The following is a 17,894-nucleotide window of genomic DNA, read 5'->3' on the forward strand; positions in this document are numbered from 1 at the left end:
TTCTCCTTTTAGAACCTGGTACTTCAAATAAACTCCTTCCCGATAAATTTCTTCATAATAAAGGTATCTCTGGTGTACAATAAAAGGTTTAGTAGGTTATTGATGGCGGAAATAAGATCTGAACCTACGTTGACAAGATGTAAAAAGCCGTCGATTTGATTGTTTACTTCAGTGCAATATAAAAAAAGACCTCAAGCAGTGGGGATAGTAGGTACAGACAGGAATAGGAAACTGCGAAGTGACCATTAAATTCCAGTCAAGAAACCACCTCAGATATGAAAGTGCAGAAAAAGATAAAGAATTTTATAAACAAAAATGAAAAATACACAAACGAAGATGATACGATTCAATAATTTTAATAGCGTCCATTTTAAAGTATCTATAAAACTTTGAAAGATGTAAGTTAATTACTATGTCAAGTTGAACCTTATCTTATTACGTCACAATTGGCCGCCTGGTGTGGGCCGCACCCCATTTCAAATGTCACAGCTTGTCGGTGTGTTGTGAAAGCCTTCCTCGGGCAATGATAAGACATCTCATAAATAAACAAGCCAGCGTCATTATGAAGACAAAGGATATCTTGGCAATGGTTTTATCTTAAACTAAACACGAAAACCAAATTTTTAAACAAGAAATGAGTTTCTGGAGATATCAATGAAGCAACAATTGACAGCTACAAACGCTGTTGGTTTACTCGGTGATAGAAAGTTGGTCAGAAGCAAACTTTCTCGCTTATTTTCACGACCGCAATAATTCACGAGCACAAAATATGGGGTTGCGAATCGGAATGCCAACTCTATGGTAATTACTGGAGCTTGTAAAATTGGACCCGAGAGAAAAACCGAAATAAATGGTTTAATGCTGTAACTCTGAAATAGAAAAGGGGCAATAATGAGATTATGACGTCACCAAACGAGCATTATCGAAATCGAATCAATGTTCTCAAGAAAGCAGCAACGGGAAACAATATACGAGAACGAAAGAAACCAGGTAATTTGAACACATTGTCAAAACAAGACCGCTCACTTGTTAAAGTATCTTTCAAAACGCTCACAGGCAATTCATTCTATTAGAAACGGTAGAAATTTAACTAACAACAGACAAGAAGTCGACTTGCAAATTACGATGTTTTTTGAACATCCTCATTAAGCTGCTTCTCGATTGAGGCATTGTTCTTGAGTTTGGGAGCATAAAACCGAACTCCATTGTAACGACGACGCCAGAGGTGAACAGATTGAGTGCCCAAATATTTAGCCGCAGTGCCAGAAAGAATGCTTTCTCTACCTAAAACACTTTCTAACTCCCATCTTGGAGTTTATCTTCGGTGGTGCAAATCACCATCCTTCCCTCCTATGCGGACTGTCGGTAGTGAATTGTTACTGTTTCATACCTTCATATCAACCAGGGGTGGATCCAACAAGTAACCTTAGAGGGAGGATTTCAACAAAGCACAATGTTGTGTAAGCAGGGCCAGATTTAGCTGATGGGGGCCCAGAACACTTTTAGATCGGGGGGCCCCCGTGCAAAAAATATTTCGCGCCTACGGCGCAAAAAGCTACCTCTACGTATACAGTGGCATTGATCCAGCACTGCACAGCATTTTGTAGAAACTTCAAATGCTGAAAGAAAAAAAAATATAACACAAAATCACATTTTTTTCACGTAGGAGGCCCTTTAAAAGTCGGGGGGCCCGGGGTACATGCACCCTCTGCCCCCCCTAAATCCGGACCTGTGTGTAAGTCTATGTTAAATCGACCTTGCAAATACACCGCGAAAAAAGTTACGTTTGTGCGTTTTGAATTCGCCACTGATACCAACGACATGAACTCAACATTACTTCGCTGTATCCTCAATGCTTTACATAACGAAGAAAGCAATTGGTGCCATTTTTAAAGTTTGTTCAATGGCCAGACCTGGATTCGAACCAAGGCCAAGACATCAACCATTTCGTCACCAAAGCAGTTCAAACTGTCGATACGCATCAATGATTTGATATATTCTGGATCAAAGCCAAAGCTGAAACTAGGGACAGTGGAATACCATCAGTGGAATACCATTTACTTGTACCATCCCTAGCTGAAAATAAATAAACTTAATAAAACTCTCACTTCCTTTGTACGGGAGCGTTTCTTTCGTCCATATTCTTTACCATTGACTCGGCTGACAAAGACTCTGTTACAAAATCTAATGCAAGATATTGCAAATGTGAAGCTGACAAGATTTAATTTCACTTGATTTTGAATGAACATTTGAACAATGAGCAATTCTTCCTACACTCGACTGCCAAGAAACACATTAGTCCCATCGTAGGTAAAATTTCTGTAAGGAAATTATATCTGATTTTGTCTCACGGTCCACTTTTGTTACGTACGGTACTTTGAAAAATGTGCGTCATAGGTTTACGTAATGCAGGGAACTGTATATATAAGTATATACGTATCAAATATAGTTATTACTATATTTAATAGCCTATAATTCAGTCTGCTTTGCTTTTTTGCTTAGCATTGAGCACTTTTTGTAGTATTAAAAGTTTTCATTGTTTACGTATATCTGGTGTTAAACTAGAGGAGCAAACCTCCTATTTATGATGCTTGAATTCATTACAAAACCTATTCTTCTTTTCTCGTCCTTTCTGGTCAACTTAGCCACATTACGATTAACGAAAATAAACCGAGCTCTTGTCAAGATTGCTTATGATGAGATTGATACAAAATTAGACTACTTTAATATCGACTTCTGAAAGCTGTACACCGACTCCCGTTGATAGCTAGCACCTCATTTCCTTCTGTAATTGCATCTGTGCTCTGAAACGACATCTGGATGATAGCCCACCAGAAGCGCCTTTATGACGTGAAATGGATACATGTGACGCATAATAAAGTAAGCACTAATTACAGCGGCTCAACTCCAAGGATGGAAACAGCGCTCTATCGGGCACTGCGGTCGTAATTCTGTGTTGATCACTTTTTCTTGCTGACGTGAATTCAATGTAAACTAACTTTTCAGCAGCAAACAATTTTTGAATTTTTTTCGATGTATCATTGTCGAATATTGACATGTAAACATAACGTTAAAGGACGCTGTTTGAAAGGTAATATTCCCCGTTGCCGCCACAGGCTGTATAAGATCATGAAACATAATTTTCCTGCGCTGCCTGTTGGTAGTTACGAAGGCAATTATGTGATCATTTACATGAGGCATCAATAGAAATTGTATTAAAACTTCGTCAGCATTTTTTGGAACGAAGACATTATTATTACATCCACATCCATCGAAACTATGCAACTACTGTAATCCTCACACACTCAAGCCATTAAAAGTCAGTAATTTACGAAATTACGTTTGAACTTTCTAAATTTAAGTTGGCTGGAAGGTAAAAGTCCAAGATTAGAAAAGCGGACAGCTTACAAATCAATTTGGTTGCAACCACAAATGCCAAGAGTGGCAATTTATATATCGCCAAACAAGCCAACATCCGAGCGAGTGTGTTTGTCATTTGATCAACTTCCCATTAAAACAAATAATGAATACGGTAGTATCAGAGGTGTAGCCAGGACAAAATTTCAGAGGGTTGGGAGCAATTGCCTTTTTTACTCCCCCTGACTACTACCCTCGGTAGTATAAATCTATATTTTAACAAGTGGTTGATTGCAAATGTGACTTTAAGAATGAAGATGAAGACGCTTCAAGATCAAGCGGCGCTGGTTCGATTCTCATGGTGTGCGTTTGAGCAACGCATTCTAAAGACTGCTCTCCATTTAGAGGCACCTAGTGAATAGAATAATTCCCCGGCAAAGACATTTCAACAATCGGAAACTTCACTCTGTCAATCTCGTTAACCGATCCTGCGTCAAAAGGCTTTTTCAGTCTGAGGATAGATTCAAAACCTAAACTAAAAAATGTGTTAAGGGAAGTAGAACCAATTGAAACCTTCGTACGTGTCTCAGTTTGTTTATATATTTAAGTAGCTTAACTGGGAGACTATAAAACTTAAAAGCTGTGTTAAAAGCAGCATGTTTTTGATGCATTAATGAATGAAAAAAGAGGACAAGTTATCTTTAGAAAACAAAATGGTGTTGCTGTAATGTGAAGAGTTTCTGCAGGTTATTGAAGTGTCTTTGTGTGTACATTATTCCAGCCACCAGCAGGTGCTGCTGATCGGAGCAGTTTTGTTTTCTGAGTCATATTTTTATGAATCAAGAACTGGGCCATAAAAATACAAGATTGTTAAAAAGAAAGGACAAAAATTATTTTTTGCTTTGCAGATAGGCCTATTTGTTTTTTTCAGTCTTTTTAATAACCTATCATTTTATTGACATACGGTACCACAGCTGGGTAGGCTACTGGGTAGGTTGGTAGCCTATGAATGTTTATCCTCTGACTGAGAAAGCCTCCGAATGATGCTTAAAGAAAGTGATAGGCCTACACTATAAGGAAAGTTTGGCTTTAATACGGAAAAGAAAGTGATAGGCTACGTTATTCATGACAGTTTCGCGTACTTGGAACCTTAGAGCCACTGATGCAGGCCCGAGATTGGCAGTGAGTTTTTGAATGTCGACGTGTTGTTGTCTGCAAATTATTTCATTAATCAAGTGTGCCCCTAAATGGAGAACAGTGATCAAAACTCACTACTCAACGCACTCGACGAGAGTCGGATCTGCGTAGCTTGGTCTTCAGGTTTCTTTGTGCTCAAAGTTGAGCAACAGTTTATGGAGCTGTCGCAGTGGACAATAAACAAAAAAAGATTTATTTGATAAATGTATCACTTCAAGCGCAATTGACTGCTGCAGTTGGGTGTCTTGACAGGTTCAGCCGAGTTTAATGGAAAAAATCAGGTGCAACTGTATATGCACACCATTAGGACTTATCATGCTCTTGCCAGAGCGTCAAGAATCGGGCCAAGTAGACCAACCGAATTAACATCCGGAAGTTCTTTGGAAAAGACATGACACAAAGACATGCCTGTATAGTCGTCATGTATAAAAGCATTGTGCCCCTGGCCTTTTGCAAGTTTCCATCGCAACAAAAAAAATTTCGGGCGCTGGTCTAAAAGTATTTAAATGGTCTAAAAACTGGCGCTGGTCTAAAATGGTCTAAAAGCAACATGATAAACATTCTCGGGGGTTCATTCAACTTTCAGTCGCAGCAGTGGCCAAGTGGTTAGTGCGTTGGGCTCGCAGTCGAGAGCCTGCAGGTTCGACTCCAGCCACCCGCACTTGCTGTTGTTTCTCTGGGCAAGAAACTTTACGATAATTGCCTCTACCCAGTGATGAATTTCGAGTAATGGGTATAGTACCAAATTTAAGTCATAAGTAGAGTAGACAACCGGAAACAGACATTGCCGTCGGCTGCAGCGTGGGTCAGGTGTACGTCGAAAGGCGTACACCGATGCATAGCGCTCGCTATGCATCAATGTCGATCATCAATCATCAATCCGATCATGTCCGCTTTCTCGCAACGCAGGATAAAGATATGAAAAACAAACAAACAACCAGCTGTTGTATTTCAATTTTTTTATTGGAAACTTCTTTCGTTTGCGCAAGCTACAAAATCACGTGACTGAAGCCAAGATTGTTTTTGTTTTCCATTTTCCACTGCACTGCGGTAAAGCGAAGGACTGTAGGAATTCAACTTGTGATAAAAATTTCGTTGTTGTGGAAAACTGCTGAAATCCACAAAAAATACGAAATTTTTAAAGAAAAACACATTTTGTAAGCAAAATTCCTGCTTATCATGGAGAAGTACTGGTACAGCAATTCTTGTTTCAAATTCCACCTTTTGAAGAAGTCCTGCTCTCCAAAGGACACTTATATTCAATAGAGACAATATGTTGACATGCAGAGGCTATGTGAAACTTCTAGGATTAAGGTTTCAAAGAAGCTTTTTCAGTCCAAGGATAAAGATTTTCACAATCAGTGGGCACTGGACATTTGACAATGACCACCAACCGAACGGTCATCCATGATCTTCATTTAATCAAAAAATGTATCAGGTTTTTCTATCTTCGTTACTGGTCTTCGTCCTTGATCATAAAAAAGTCAAATCTTGAATGGTAGTAAGATTTACGAATTGTTAAGTGCTTGGTGTTCTATAGGAATCCATGCAGGACCAAAGGCTAGCCTACCATACCATGTTAATACCACAAACAGGAAAAAAATTCTTCAAATGTTCATCTATTAGGCCAGCCTGATAACATGTCTGTTGTCTGGTCAGCAATTGACCACTGTTTGTGAAATCTCTTGCAAAAACTAGGCTTGTGTAAGACTTTTTAAACACAGATTCTTCAAAATGTATAAATTCCAAAAAAATCTCCACTGGTTAATTGTAAAGTAGACTAACCTTTTTGTCAAGTTGGAGATCAATAAACTGTGATACTCCTTTTATAAAGTACAAACAAATTGTATGTATAAGCTGTGCAATAATAAACATACTATTTATGATTTTATGCCACATTAAAAGTTCTGTTTGTTTAGGTTATTGCAAGTTTATTGCAGACAAAACTTTGTAGTAACTACCGTACAGAAAAATGACAAAACAGGCAAAGCAGACAGTATGATCAACTAATGATCAAGATAAAGAGCTTGCTGATAATGTTTGAAGTATGTCCAATTACATGCAAATTGTGATACCATCTGTTCTGGAGGCTCATTTGCCTTAAGTGCTGCATTAGATCTGCTTGCTGGCTCTAGGTATAAGTTGTGTGCTTGCACCATGCTTAATTTTTGCTTACAACTTTACCTGAGGGAAAGGCAACACTTTTTAGTTTTCAGTTTCGAAGTGGCTATTCTTACAACATATTGTAAAACTAGCCTCTGAAGCTATTCTTACAAGCACCACTCAAGCAAGACGTTGTTTACTCGAGCAAGACCTTAATGCGCTCAGGCGTTTCATCCGATGACGCTCATACGTAATTTCGCGCGCATGCGTATTGGCTTGTGCTGCACACTTGATCGTAGAGTGAACCGCGGTAGTTGCTGATTTTGCTGATCGAAACTACACGTCAATGAATCCATCGTCATCATGATTACGAAGGGAGCATTATATTACAGTTTTGAGACACTTTCTTCGGCTATTACTAGCACTTACATCCACAAAAACCTGGAATGAACAGTTGAAGTATCGTACAATACAGTATGCTTGTGTGCATGGAGGAAGAACACCCAAATCATGTAGTCAAGGAAAAAGACCAAATCAAAGGTAAGTAATGATGGTTTTGTCCTTGGTGCCCATAGGTTGAGCTACTCATGTAGCCTATATGCATAAGTTTTGCTAATAGATTGAGTTTTGCATAAGTGCAAATTGCCTACATTCCTTATGAATGCTAAGAACTTAGCAAAATGCATATATTCTGCTGAACCATTCCCGCATGCTGTCTATTGTAATAAGTTTTGCTAATAGATTGAGTTTTGCATAAGTGCAAATTGCCTACATTCCTTATGAATGCTTAGAACTTAGCAAAATGCATATATTCTGCTGAACCATTCCCGCATGCTGTCTATTGTAATTTCCATTGAATTGTCATGCCCAGAATTATTCCTAAGTTGCATTGAATTACCCATTAGTTTTGTCAATTTACCCATATGTTACGTCGAATTGCTCATCAGCACAATTCGTCGAATTACCCGTAAGTCTCATGAAATTATCCATAAAGACATGCCTTATGGGTACTTCAACGCAGCTTTTTGGCAATTTGACGTCACTTATGGGTAAATCGACTAGATTTATGAGAATGCTCGGCTGAACTTGTGGTAATTCAACGTGACTTTATGGGTAATTCAGGTGGGCTTATAGGTAATTGGATGCAACTTATGGGCAATTTGACATGACTTGCAGGTAGGCTACTTTAACGTGAGTTATGGCTAATTTAGGTGTACTTATGGGTGATTCAACACGGCCTATGTCACCTCATCTTTGTTGTTTTTCAGTACTTTTATCAAAGGTTGTCCATTTGGAATCAAAGTAAATGCAACGTCAGATGGAAAAGCGCTATGCATCACTGAGATTAGTAATGTCAATGATCATAATCATGATTTCAATGAAGTAAGTGGAAATAACCCTTTGTAGTAGTCATAGCCTTTGAGCTATGGTCACACTAGCCCTGTATATGATAAGGAGGCTTTCATCAGAAATTATGTGAAGGATAAAAAAGAGCAATAACATTAGGGGGGGGGGTTAATCGGCTTTTTTTTCAAATTCAATTTTAACCCAGGTTTTAGGATACAACAGTACATTCTAAGACCACTAGTAAAAAAAATTGAAATTTCCGTCCAAAACCCCCTTTATCCAAAAAATTACTTTTCGTGTATAATTGCATTTTGATTATGACACTTGAAGTTCAAATATTGTTTGCTACTGTACTAAAACACGTTAAGAATGTTGCAAGACAGTTTTTCTGATCTTGACTTCATCGTAAGACACGGTAAAGTGGTCATTTCACTTTGCGCGCATGACTACGCACATGCTGAATATGACCAGTTTGTGCGAAACTGGTCATATTCAAGCCGCCGATTCACCAAACCTGGTGATCTTGCCCATCTCTGTGGGTTGGACACCTGTCAAAAGATATGTCATTTTCTTGACTATGTGCATATAAATTATTTTTCAGAATGCATTTAATTTGATGCCTAAACAACGAAGATTAAATGAAACAGAAAGCAGTGTGATCGGAGAAATGCTTGCCACCAAAGCAAATAAAAAGTTGGTACAAAAGCACATTGCAGCTTCTACAGGAAAAACAGTTATTCTTAAAGATCTGCATAATATTGCCGCAAAACAGAGACCTTTGTATGAAAACACCTATGATGAACTTATTAATGAAATGAACAAAGAAAAAGGTTAGTCGACAGACAAAACTTTTTTGTCTGTTATACAGTACAAGATATGTTCATGCTAAATAGTAGAGATGACTTTCTAATTTCTATGTGCAGTATGATAAGTAGAGATAGAATGAGCTCCGGTTCCGGTCAAATTCTGGCTCCGTACTGGAGGTGATGTGACTCCGGCCTAGAGCCGGATGTGTGTGTGCAAGCTGTGGTCAGGGTCATGACCTTGGAAAAATCTAATTTTTTGCATCATTGTAGTACTGCAGCAATGCAAGAATAGGCTACCAGGTTGCCTGTAACATTGGTCAACACCGTAGGCGTATTTGCAATCTACAGGTCGCTGCTGCAGATTGAGTGTCACATGATATTGTGAGCATTCTTCTTGAACCATTTCAGATATAATGTCAATTAAGCAATTCGCGATTGACCTCTTGCCGTAATGGTTTAGACTGCAGATGAATTATTTCGATGACGTGGGTTCAATCTCACCATTGCCAGTTCAATTTAAAGTGTTGACCGCCTGGTTTACCGGTCAATAGACTCTGTCTACTGCAGCAAACTGCGGATTACCAGTACGCACATCATAGTAGGCTACACAAGAAAAATATCTAATTTTCAGACGTTTTTCTATTCAGAAAACGTTTGTCTAGTATAACCAACACAGAATATTAGCAGTACCCTACAACGTGTGGAAAATTTGCAACATTGAGCTATAAAGGGTCAATTGAGAGTATTTTTTGCTTCATTTTCTTCATAAGAATTCATTCTACTTTCCCAAACTCATGCTCCAAAGATTTTTGTTGCAACATAAGGCGCTATGGGGATTGTAAGATTGAAAGCGGGATCAAGGAATTCAATCAAAGGTCTTCAATATCTTGAAACAATTCTACTTTGAGTGGATAGAAATAGAAAACATTGCTAAATTTGAAATCTACGTAAAAGTTTACTCCTAATGGATCCTTTTAACGGACCCTAAGCATTGCAATGTGGCATCTTTTAGAGAATGGGGTGAGAGTGGTATACAACCGCTCAGTTGGAACATTGATTATATGATGTAAATATTACCAAAGGCCTAAACATCCTTCCTCTGGCCAATAATTAAAATAACATAGAATAGAAAACAAATTTCACTAAAAGTTGATGTTTTTGCTTTTAAATCTGATGGAGTGCCTAATAGGCCTAATTGTTTTGCGCTATTTTAGTCTGGCCCAGGATTGTCAAGATTCTTGCTTTGTAGGGTATACTAATCCTCAGTTTATTTTCATTTTAGGTGCTGCAGTAGATGTGTTTGCAGATGATGACAAACAATTGCAGGCGATATACTTTCAAACGAAAGACATGCGGGAAACCTTTGCGGCATATCCCGAAATGCTGCTGATTGATGCAACCTACAAACTTAATGACTTGAGAATGCCATTATATGTGATGCTGAATGTTGATGGCTTAGGTCAGAGTGAAATTGTGTGTCTGTGGCTTGTAGCCACTGAAGACAAACTGACCATCAGCAAGCTGTTAACTCAGTTTAAACTCCACAATCCAGCTTGGGATAAAGTGGAGGTTGTAATGGCTGACAAAGACATGACAGAGCGGGATGCCATGATGAAAATGCTGCCTACTGCAGAAATTTTAATTTGCTATTTTCATACCCTTCGCACTTTTCGTAGAGAAGTTTCCATGGAAAAATTAGGCATTTCTTCAGCCCAAAGGCAGGTATCACTGGAAATTTTAGGAAAACTGGCAAATGCCAAAAATGAGTCAGCTTATAATTTACTGTATAACCAATTCGTTGACACAGTCCCAATTGCTGTCACAACATATTATAACGATAACTGGCATGCTATTCGACATCAATGGGTGGATGAACTGAGCAACTTGAAAGCTAATTTTTTGAACAGAACTAATAATCGACTGGAATCCATCAATGGAAAGTTGAAAAGTGTCATAACAAGATACTCAGGAATGACCATGTTTTTTAAAGATCTGATGGCATGTATCCAATCTCTTTCCACCGAACGTGACCACAAAGCGTCAAATGCTTTCCTTAAGGTTCCAATTGATGCGATTTCAAGTGTGGCGGAGAGACAATACCAACAGCTACTGACACCATTTGCATATATTCATGTGCAACAACAATTCAAGTTAGCGGAAAAGGTTGTCATGTCAGAGATTTTGAATGATTCTGCCATAGTAAAATCTCGTGTCCATGGGGAATTGGCAGTCACAACAACAGCATGTCCTTGTGGATTCACATCATCAATGCTGCTACCTTGTAGGCATGTCTTGGCAGTTAGAAGGCAGCTCCATATGTCAGAGTACAATCCCAATCTTTGTTCAGAACGGTGGACAATGCAATATTTTCTTAAATCCCATCGCCTGACAAGAAACTCACTGGACATTGGTCCTGCATCCACATTACCAGCTGTTGAGATTCTTAACAAGCCTCAAAGAAGATGTGTTTTATCAGAACAGCAAAAGTATCGCCGTGTTCAAGATATTTCCCAGAAGATTGCGTTAATGATATCTGAACAAGGAATGGATGAATTCCAATACAACCTGGATAATTTACGACAAATTGCAGAGTTCTTGCAGGAAGGAAAGAAATTCCAAGTTGTGAACTTTTTGGGTCAAACTCAGAAAGGTAGGCCTATATGCTAGCACTATTTACTAAATCAGAAAAACTAGCCTACTTTTTCAAATATCTGAAGAGATATGGGTTAGTTACTGCAACTTGCGTCGTGATTTTGCAGTCAATTTTTTTTTGAGCAATGATTTTTATGGCGTTGAGCTATCCAATATGTGGGCTAATATGTACTGCATGCGCAGTTGCGCACTAATTTACGATTATACAAGGTTGCAGATGCTCAGTAATTCTGCTTTTGTGAACAACTGCATGATCCTTTTCAGGCACTGATACTGGAAGTGCTGCTGCAACATCTTCCAGCAATGATCCTGGAATTGTATTTCCTACGGTCTCAAACAGTACTTTACAGCACACACCCTGTGACGTCTTGTCGACCGTTGATACCAGCGCGATTATGATGCAGACTCCGTCCAGTTCTGTTCAGTCTTTTAGAAGTATGCTGTTTCTGAAAGCTTCATTTCTGATTAGTTGTTTTTTTTTTCTTGCATTGCATGCTGCGCTTACACTACGTTTCATGTTTCTTAAGATTATAGCACGGTCTGCATTATTTGATAAGTAATGAGTTTATTGGCAGGTGATGCAGCATTGTGCAAATAATCATCGAGAAACACCTAGCAGATTTTGATAGATACTGGATTGGTTGGCATTCGGTAACCACGCCAGAAGCATGTTTTGGCTGCAACAAAATCTTGTTTTCAAAAGGTTAATGTAGATTTGTTGACACCTCAAGTGCTCGCTTCCAACTCAAAATACGGTATATCACAATATCTACTGCCAGTGCACGTATTTACGATTATACGACATTATGTTCCGCCCAGGACCGTAACCTCGTCAGTTTGGCCCCCATTGCAACAGTGCAACACATCCAATAATTGTCCAGTAAAGACTCGTGCGACGCTTCTATTGTTTCTTCATTGCTCAGAGGTGATCCTTTTCAGGCACTGATACTGGAAGTGCTGCTGCAACATCTTCCAGCAATGATCCTGGAATTGCACTTCCTACAGTCTCAAGTAGTAGTTCACAGCACACACCCGGTGACGTCTTGTCGACCGTTGATACCAGTGCGATTATGATGCAGACTAGTGATGCAAGCCGCGCCGCGTACGCGGCCGCTTTTGACTTTTTCGCCGCGCGCCGCGCCGCGTGGAAGGTTGAAATGACAAAGCCGCGCCGCGCCGCTTGCCGCGTAAACTTTCAAGAAATTAATTTTTCGTAAACGTAAACTTTCAAGAAATTAAACTTTCGTAAACGTAAACTTTCAACTTTTCAAGAATCAGCTATGAAACTTCAAATTTAAATTGGAAACACGGATCAGTTATTTTTCCCTTCGGAAACCCTAAGATGGAAAGCTATGCAAATGCAAATTGCAAATGGCTTGCAGTTGACAGGGTTTTAGGGCTTGCTTGTCAGGGAAGCTGTACGAATGTTTTTGGTTAGTAGCCTAGCTGATAAGCTCAGTTACCAGGCTATAGGCCTAGCGCAACTACCGCATTATTTACTATATCAGTTAGCCCAGTGAGTTCAGGCTATAAGTTTTACTCTTGTGTGTGTAGTTCATATAGCCACTGGCATTATAATTGCATTATTGCTTACAAAAAGTGTTCAAAAGTCCTGATACTGGATCCAGGAACATTCTATTTGTCTTAGTTTGTATTATGTCTTAGAACTTAGATGCATTGCTGATAAGAGAATATGATCTGGTTAGCCTGGCCAATTAGTGCACAACTGTATTGGTACTAGGTTACCAGTTATATGCCATGGATGCTTTTTCCTACAATTGACTTTCTAAACAATAACTCGTTAAAATATTTTTTTTTAATTTTGTAATTTGCGGTGTGCGGTGCAGTGTCAAAGTTCCAGATAAATTGCGGTGTGCGGTGCGGTGCGCGGATAGATGAGTCAGTTGCGGTGCGGTGTGCGGATAAAAATTTTGGGTTCGCTGCATCTCTAATGCAGACACCGTCCAGTTCTATTCAGTCTTTTACAAGTATGTGCTGTTTCTGAAACATTCATTTCTGATTAGTTGTTTTTTCTTGCATTGCATAATGCATTATGTTTATTAATTTTTTAATAAAAACGTTGAAATAGTGATGTTTTCTACGTTGTAGCCTATATTCGATTCTCGTTGTGTTTATTAACAGATGATGCAGGATCAATTAAATTTCCACCGAAGATGATGAAACGTGGCAGGCCAAAAGGAGCTGGATTGACAGTCATTGGGTTACCACGCAAGAGACAAAAAAAGAGCGGACCAATTCCATTCAGACTGAAGTCGTCTTTTCAGAAAGAAGCAGGTTTGTTGCATTTATGTTTGTGTGACTTCATTTTTGTTATAGCCTACGTTAGTTTAAAAAACTACACTTTGACTTCTGTGGGTCTGCCTAGCCGATAGGCTACGTCAAAGCGTACGTAGGCTACATCAAACAAAGTCACCCATGGTCATATTTTTCAGCAATACTCAGTTGGTTTGTCGATTCTGAGGTAGTAGAAGAGGTCTTGCGTCCATTCAGCGATCGACTGATCGAAGAAAATGAAATTGAAACGTTGCCCGAAAGAATTCCAATGAAGTGTTTAGATGAAAACATTGCCATTGCTTCTGTGCGAAGACATTTTTCTTTTGACGGTTGGACGTTGATGGAGAACCTACTGACCACTTTGCGAAATAAAGGCCGCTGGTTGTGCATCTCCTGTTATTTAGATCTTGATGCAGGCGACAGCATCATGTGCGACTCGTGTCTGGATTGGCACCATCTGAGATGTCTTGGTAGAACAATGCCGCCAAAAACGAAGTCTTGGTTCTGCAGGAAATGCAACCTTATGGAGAAGTGACATTGAATGTTCAGGTGATACTGCAATCTCGCTTTGTCAATTAAACCAAGGTTATGTAAACCGTGAACTACGAAAAGACTTATTGGCCTTGACGCGTTATGCTTGAAACTTGTAACATTTGATAAAAATCGTTTCTTCAATGGTCCTCACATAAAACGCTAACGATGTGTTCTTGAATGACTAATGAGTCCAATCCTGGCATTAAAAGTTCTGATGCATTTAGGACATTTAACATTCTTTGGGAGAGCTGGCTGAAAGTCATGGACTAGTACAGGTTTGTAATGTAGTTGCTGCAATATACTACGGTCCAACAAGACCTTCAACAGTTCATTAATATTCAACTATTTTACTGTTTCCAACTTAACACAATTAGTATACGTATGTTGAACTCTTTCATAGCAAATGGTGGTACAGAACTTGAAAATAGCAAGTAAAAGGTAGCTCGAAGCTGCAGTTTTTTTTTTGACTGACTCATCAGGAGCTGTCATCAGAATAAAACAAACCTAAATGTGGTGAAGTACTTATAGTAGAAGGAAAGAAGAAAAACTGGAGCTTCAAACTATCAGCTACCTTATACTCGCTAAATCCAGATTTGTTGCATGTGTGTAGTATTTACATTTCTTCACTGTAATCTTAGGCTATGGCATAAATGCTTTGATTTCTTATGGCAAAAAATGGGTGATGAAGATCCATAAGTTTATAACAGTAAAAAATCAATTGTTTATTGTTGAAAGTGGTTGGCTTCAGTTGAAGATGCCATGAGATCCATTGAAGAGTACGAAGCAAAAGCAGGAACGAAGCTTGTTGTTGTTCAGAAACGAGCATACGGTGCCATGTTAATGTTGATTTTTAACATCCTGTCATTGTAATTCACTAGTGTACTAAGTGTTGATATTCATACTACAATAATAAGCCTTTTCTTTGTTGACAAAGATTCTGAAAAGGTTTCTGCAAAGCACAGTGTTTTCACCAAAGTGGAGGTTAGGCATCATAAAAGAGGAAACGGTTTACTAACTGCAAAAAATGCTATAAACATATGTAAATGTGTTCTGTTTCATCAACTTTTCATCTCGTTTCTTAAAGACACTCAGTTTTCAGGTGTAAAAGCTTTGTTGATTCAAAGTAGCCTAGCCTACTTCACTGACCTCTTTTGTATTTTTTCCATCTAGTGTGCCAAATCCATACGCCTATGTGGTGTTATTGATTGGACCAAGTGACATGTCCAGCGGTAACCAAAGGCAGGGTTTGGGTCACAACCAATCTTTTTGAGACAATTTATTTTTTACCATATTCACGTAGTAGGCTTGGTGGTTTTCAATGTTACGTACAGTACCGTATATTATTTCTGTAGGCTACTATCATAAGATGAAAATTTAGTTGATTGTAACTCATCGTAGATGAAGATAATACGATTGTTGCATCGTTGCGGCCAAGGCATTTGCCTCTTGGATGCAACTTACAAGACGTCCAAGTATTCCCTTCCTCTATTTTTTCTTTGCGTCAGAACGAATGTTGGTTACCAGGTTGTTGCTACGTTTATTATCCAAAATGAACAAGCTTCGGACATAGCAGAAGCACTTTCTGTTGTAAAAGGGTGGTCAGAAAACTGGAACCCTTCGTTTTTCATGACCGATAAATGTGAGGCGGAAATCAAGGCCATCGAAAGCGTTTTTTCAAGTTAGTGAATTGCATTAACATTTTCGTTGCTTGTGTGCTGTCTCCATTGCTCATGCATTTGTGTCGTCACTGTTAAGTTGCTACTGTACTTTACCACTCAGTGCCCACGACTTCTTGTTCCGCAGATTGCTACGTGTTACTCTGTGCCTTTCATCGCGAACAAGCCTGGGAAAGGTGGATGAGGAAAAGTGACAATGGCGTTCGCGATGATAAAGCAATTGTGCTGACATACTAGACGCAATGAGGAAAGCAACTACATAGAACAGACTTGTTTGCAATCAAACCAGGCGACAATGAGCGAATGGCAAACGCGATACCCCCCTATTCAGGGATAATATGCGTGTCTGTGACCGCAGGGGACCTGGAGCCGAGTTGTTTTGCACGTTGATAGCACCATGCAGTTGCAAGCACAGTAATAGGCTACTGAGCTCACATTTTGAACAATTCAGTGATCTTCACACCAAGGCTTTTTTTCAGTTGCTAACACGGCCACAAATCGCAGCGCATATGCGTGCTTAGTGTTAAGTAACAGCCTAGTGGAAAGTGTTGTGGATTGAATTTGCTAGTTCAAATAAGTATATTAATTCCGGTACCCAAAGCCTCAAATGAATTCACGAATATCGCAATTGTTAACAATGGCATATAAATTAGGATGTTAGTGCACACAAAGTAGGGAAAGTATTGCTTGAAGAGTTGATTCCTGGGACAAAAATTGAACACTGTAGGCTATGTCGAGCAGAAACTGGTTTAGTGTTTTAAGGTGGTCAAAAATGTAAGCATGCGTCTATTTGCATCCAACAAATAACGAAACTCTAAACTTCTCAGTTTGGTCGGGAAACAAAAAGGGTTGCGAGGACAAATGGCAGGTCTCATCTAGGCAAGGAGAGGAGGGACACATGGGTGATGATCTGGCCTAACAGTTACTGTGCTGTGCTCAAAATATGTACAGTTTTTGTTTAACATGTGCGGTATTCACTTTTTGTAAATAGCCTAGCTTTTCGGAAATGCAACGAGTCATCTGGCGCTATTTGCTTGTGTTTGAAGCCCGGTTGCTCGCTTTGTGAAAAAGCTATCAACCTCAACTTTTGCTTGTCAATAGACAGAGATATGTTGTTTAGATTAGCGTTTATTAAATGCTGTTATCTTTAAAAATATTTGTGGGATAAATGGTTAAAGTCGGTCAAGTTCAACTCTTTACCTAAGAAATATTTTTAACTTTTAGAGTCTGGCTGACCTTAATTTGGATAGACGATAGCTTGTGCTTTCCAGCAATGGTTCAATTGTTAAAATCGAAGCAGAAACAAGCAACTTACAACTAATTTAATAAAGACATATAATGATCGCAGACCGGGGAGACTTGTATACTTGCTTCGATTCGGAAATGCAACGAGTCATCGGGCGCTATTTGCTTGTGTTTGAAGCCCGGTTGCTCGCTTTGTGAAAAAGCTATCAACCTCAACTTTTGCTTGTCAATAGACAGAGATATGTTCTTTAGATTAGCGTTTATTAAATGCTGGTATCTTTACAAGTATTTTTGGGATAAATGGTTAAAGTCGGTCAAGTTCAACTCTTTACCTAAGAAATATTTTTAACTTTTAGAGTCTGGCTGACCTTCATTTGGATAAACGATAGCTTGCGCTTTCCAGCAATGGTTCAATTGTAAAAATCGAAGCAGAAACGACAAAGATATATTATTGATTAAATGCTGGTATCTTTAGAAGTAGGCTATTCTTCGGATAAATAGTTAAACTTGGTCAAGTTTAATTCTTTTCTAAGGAGATATGTGGTGTTTTTCGGGCTTGTGTTACATAGCTATTAGGTAAAAGCGGACACTTGCACGCTTTTTTTTGTCATGGTTGACTAATTTCACCCCACTTTTCCACCATTTTATGGTGGATTCCTCCTGTGTGACGTCATCGCCTTTT

The 17,894-nt window shown here is 39.0% G+C and overlaps 1 protein-coding gene across 1 annotated transcript; it reads left to right on the forward strand.

The window, feature by feature from the left end:
• Window positions 1-899: 899 nt before the first annotated feature.
• On the forward strand, window positions 900-16,284 carry LOC145773940 (uncharacterized). Its single transcript, XM_082585062.1, has 8 exons — window positions 900-990; window positions 7,080-7,197; window positions 7,926-8,040; window positions 8,606-8,834; window positions 10,093-11,460; window positions 11,727-11,897; window positions 13,605-13,757; window positions 13,916-16,284. Exons 1-8 carry the CDS (start codon window positions 900-902, stop codon window positions 14,290-14,292), a joined length of 2,622 nt encoding a protein of 873 aa, XP_082441188.1. The 3' UTR covers window positions 14,293-16,284.
• Window positions 16,285-17,894: the final 1,610 nt, after the last annotated feature.

Source organism: Aplidium turbinatum, chromosome 7, assembly GCF_918807975.1.
Source record: "Aplidium turbinatum chromosome 7, kaAplTurb1.1, whole genome shotgun sequence".
In the NCBI taxonomy this organism is placed as follows: domain Eukaryota; kingdom Metazoa; phylum Chordata; class Ascidiacea; order Aplousobranchia; family Polyclinidae; genus Aplidium; species Aplidium turbinatum.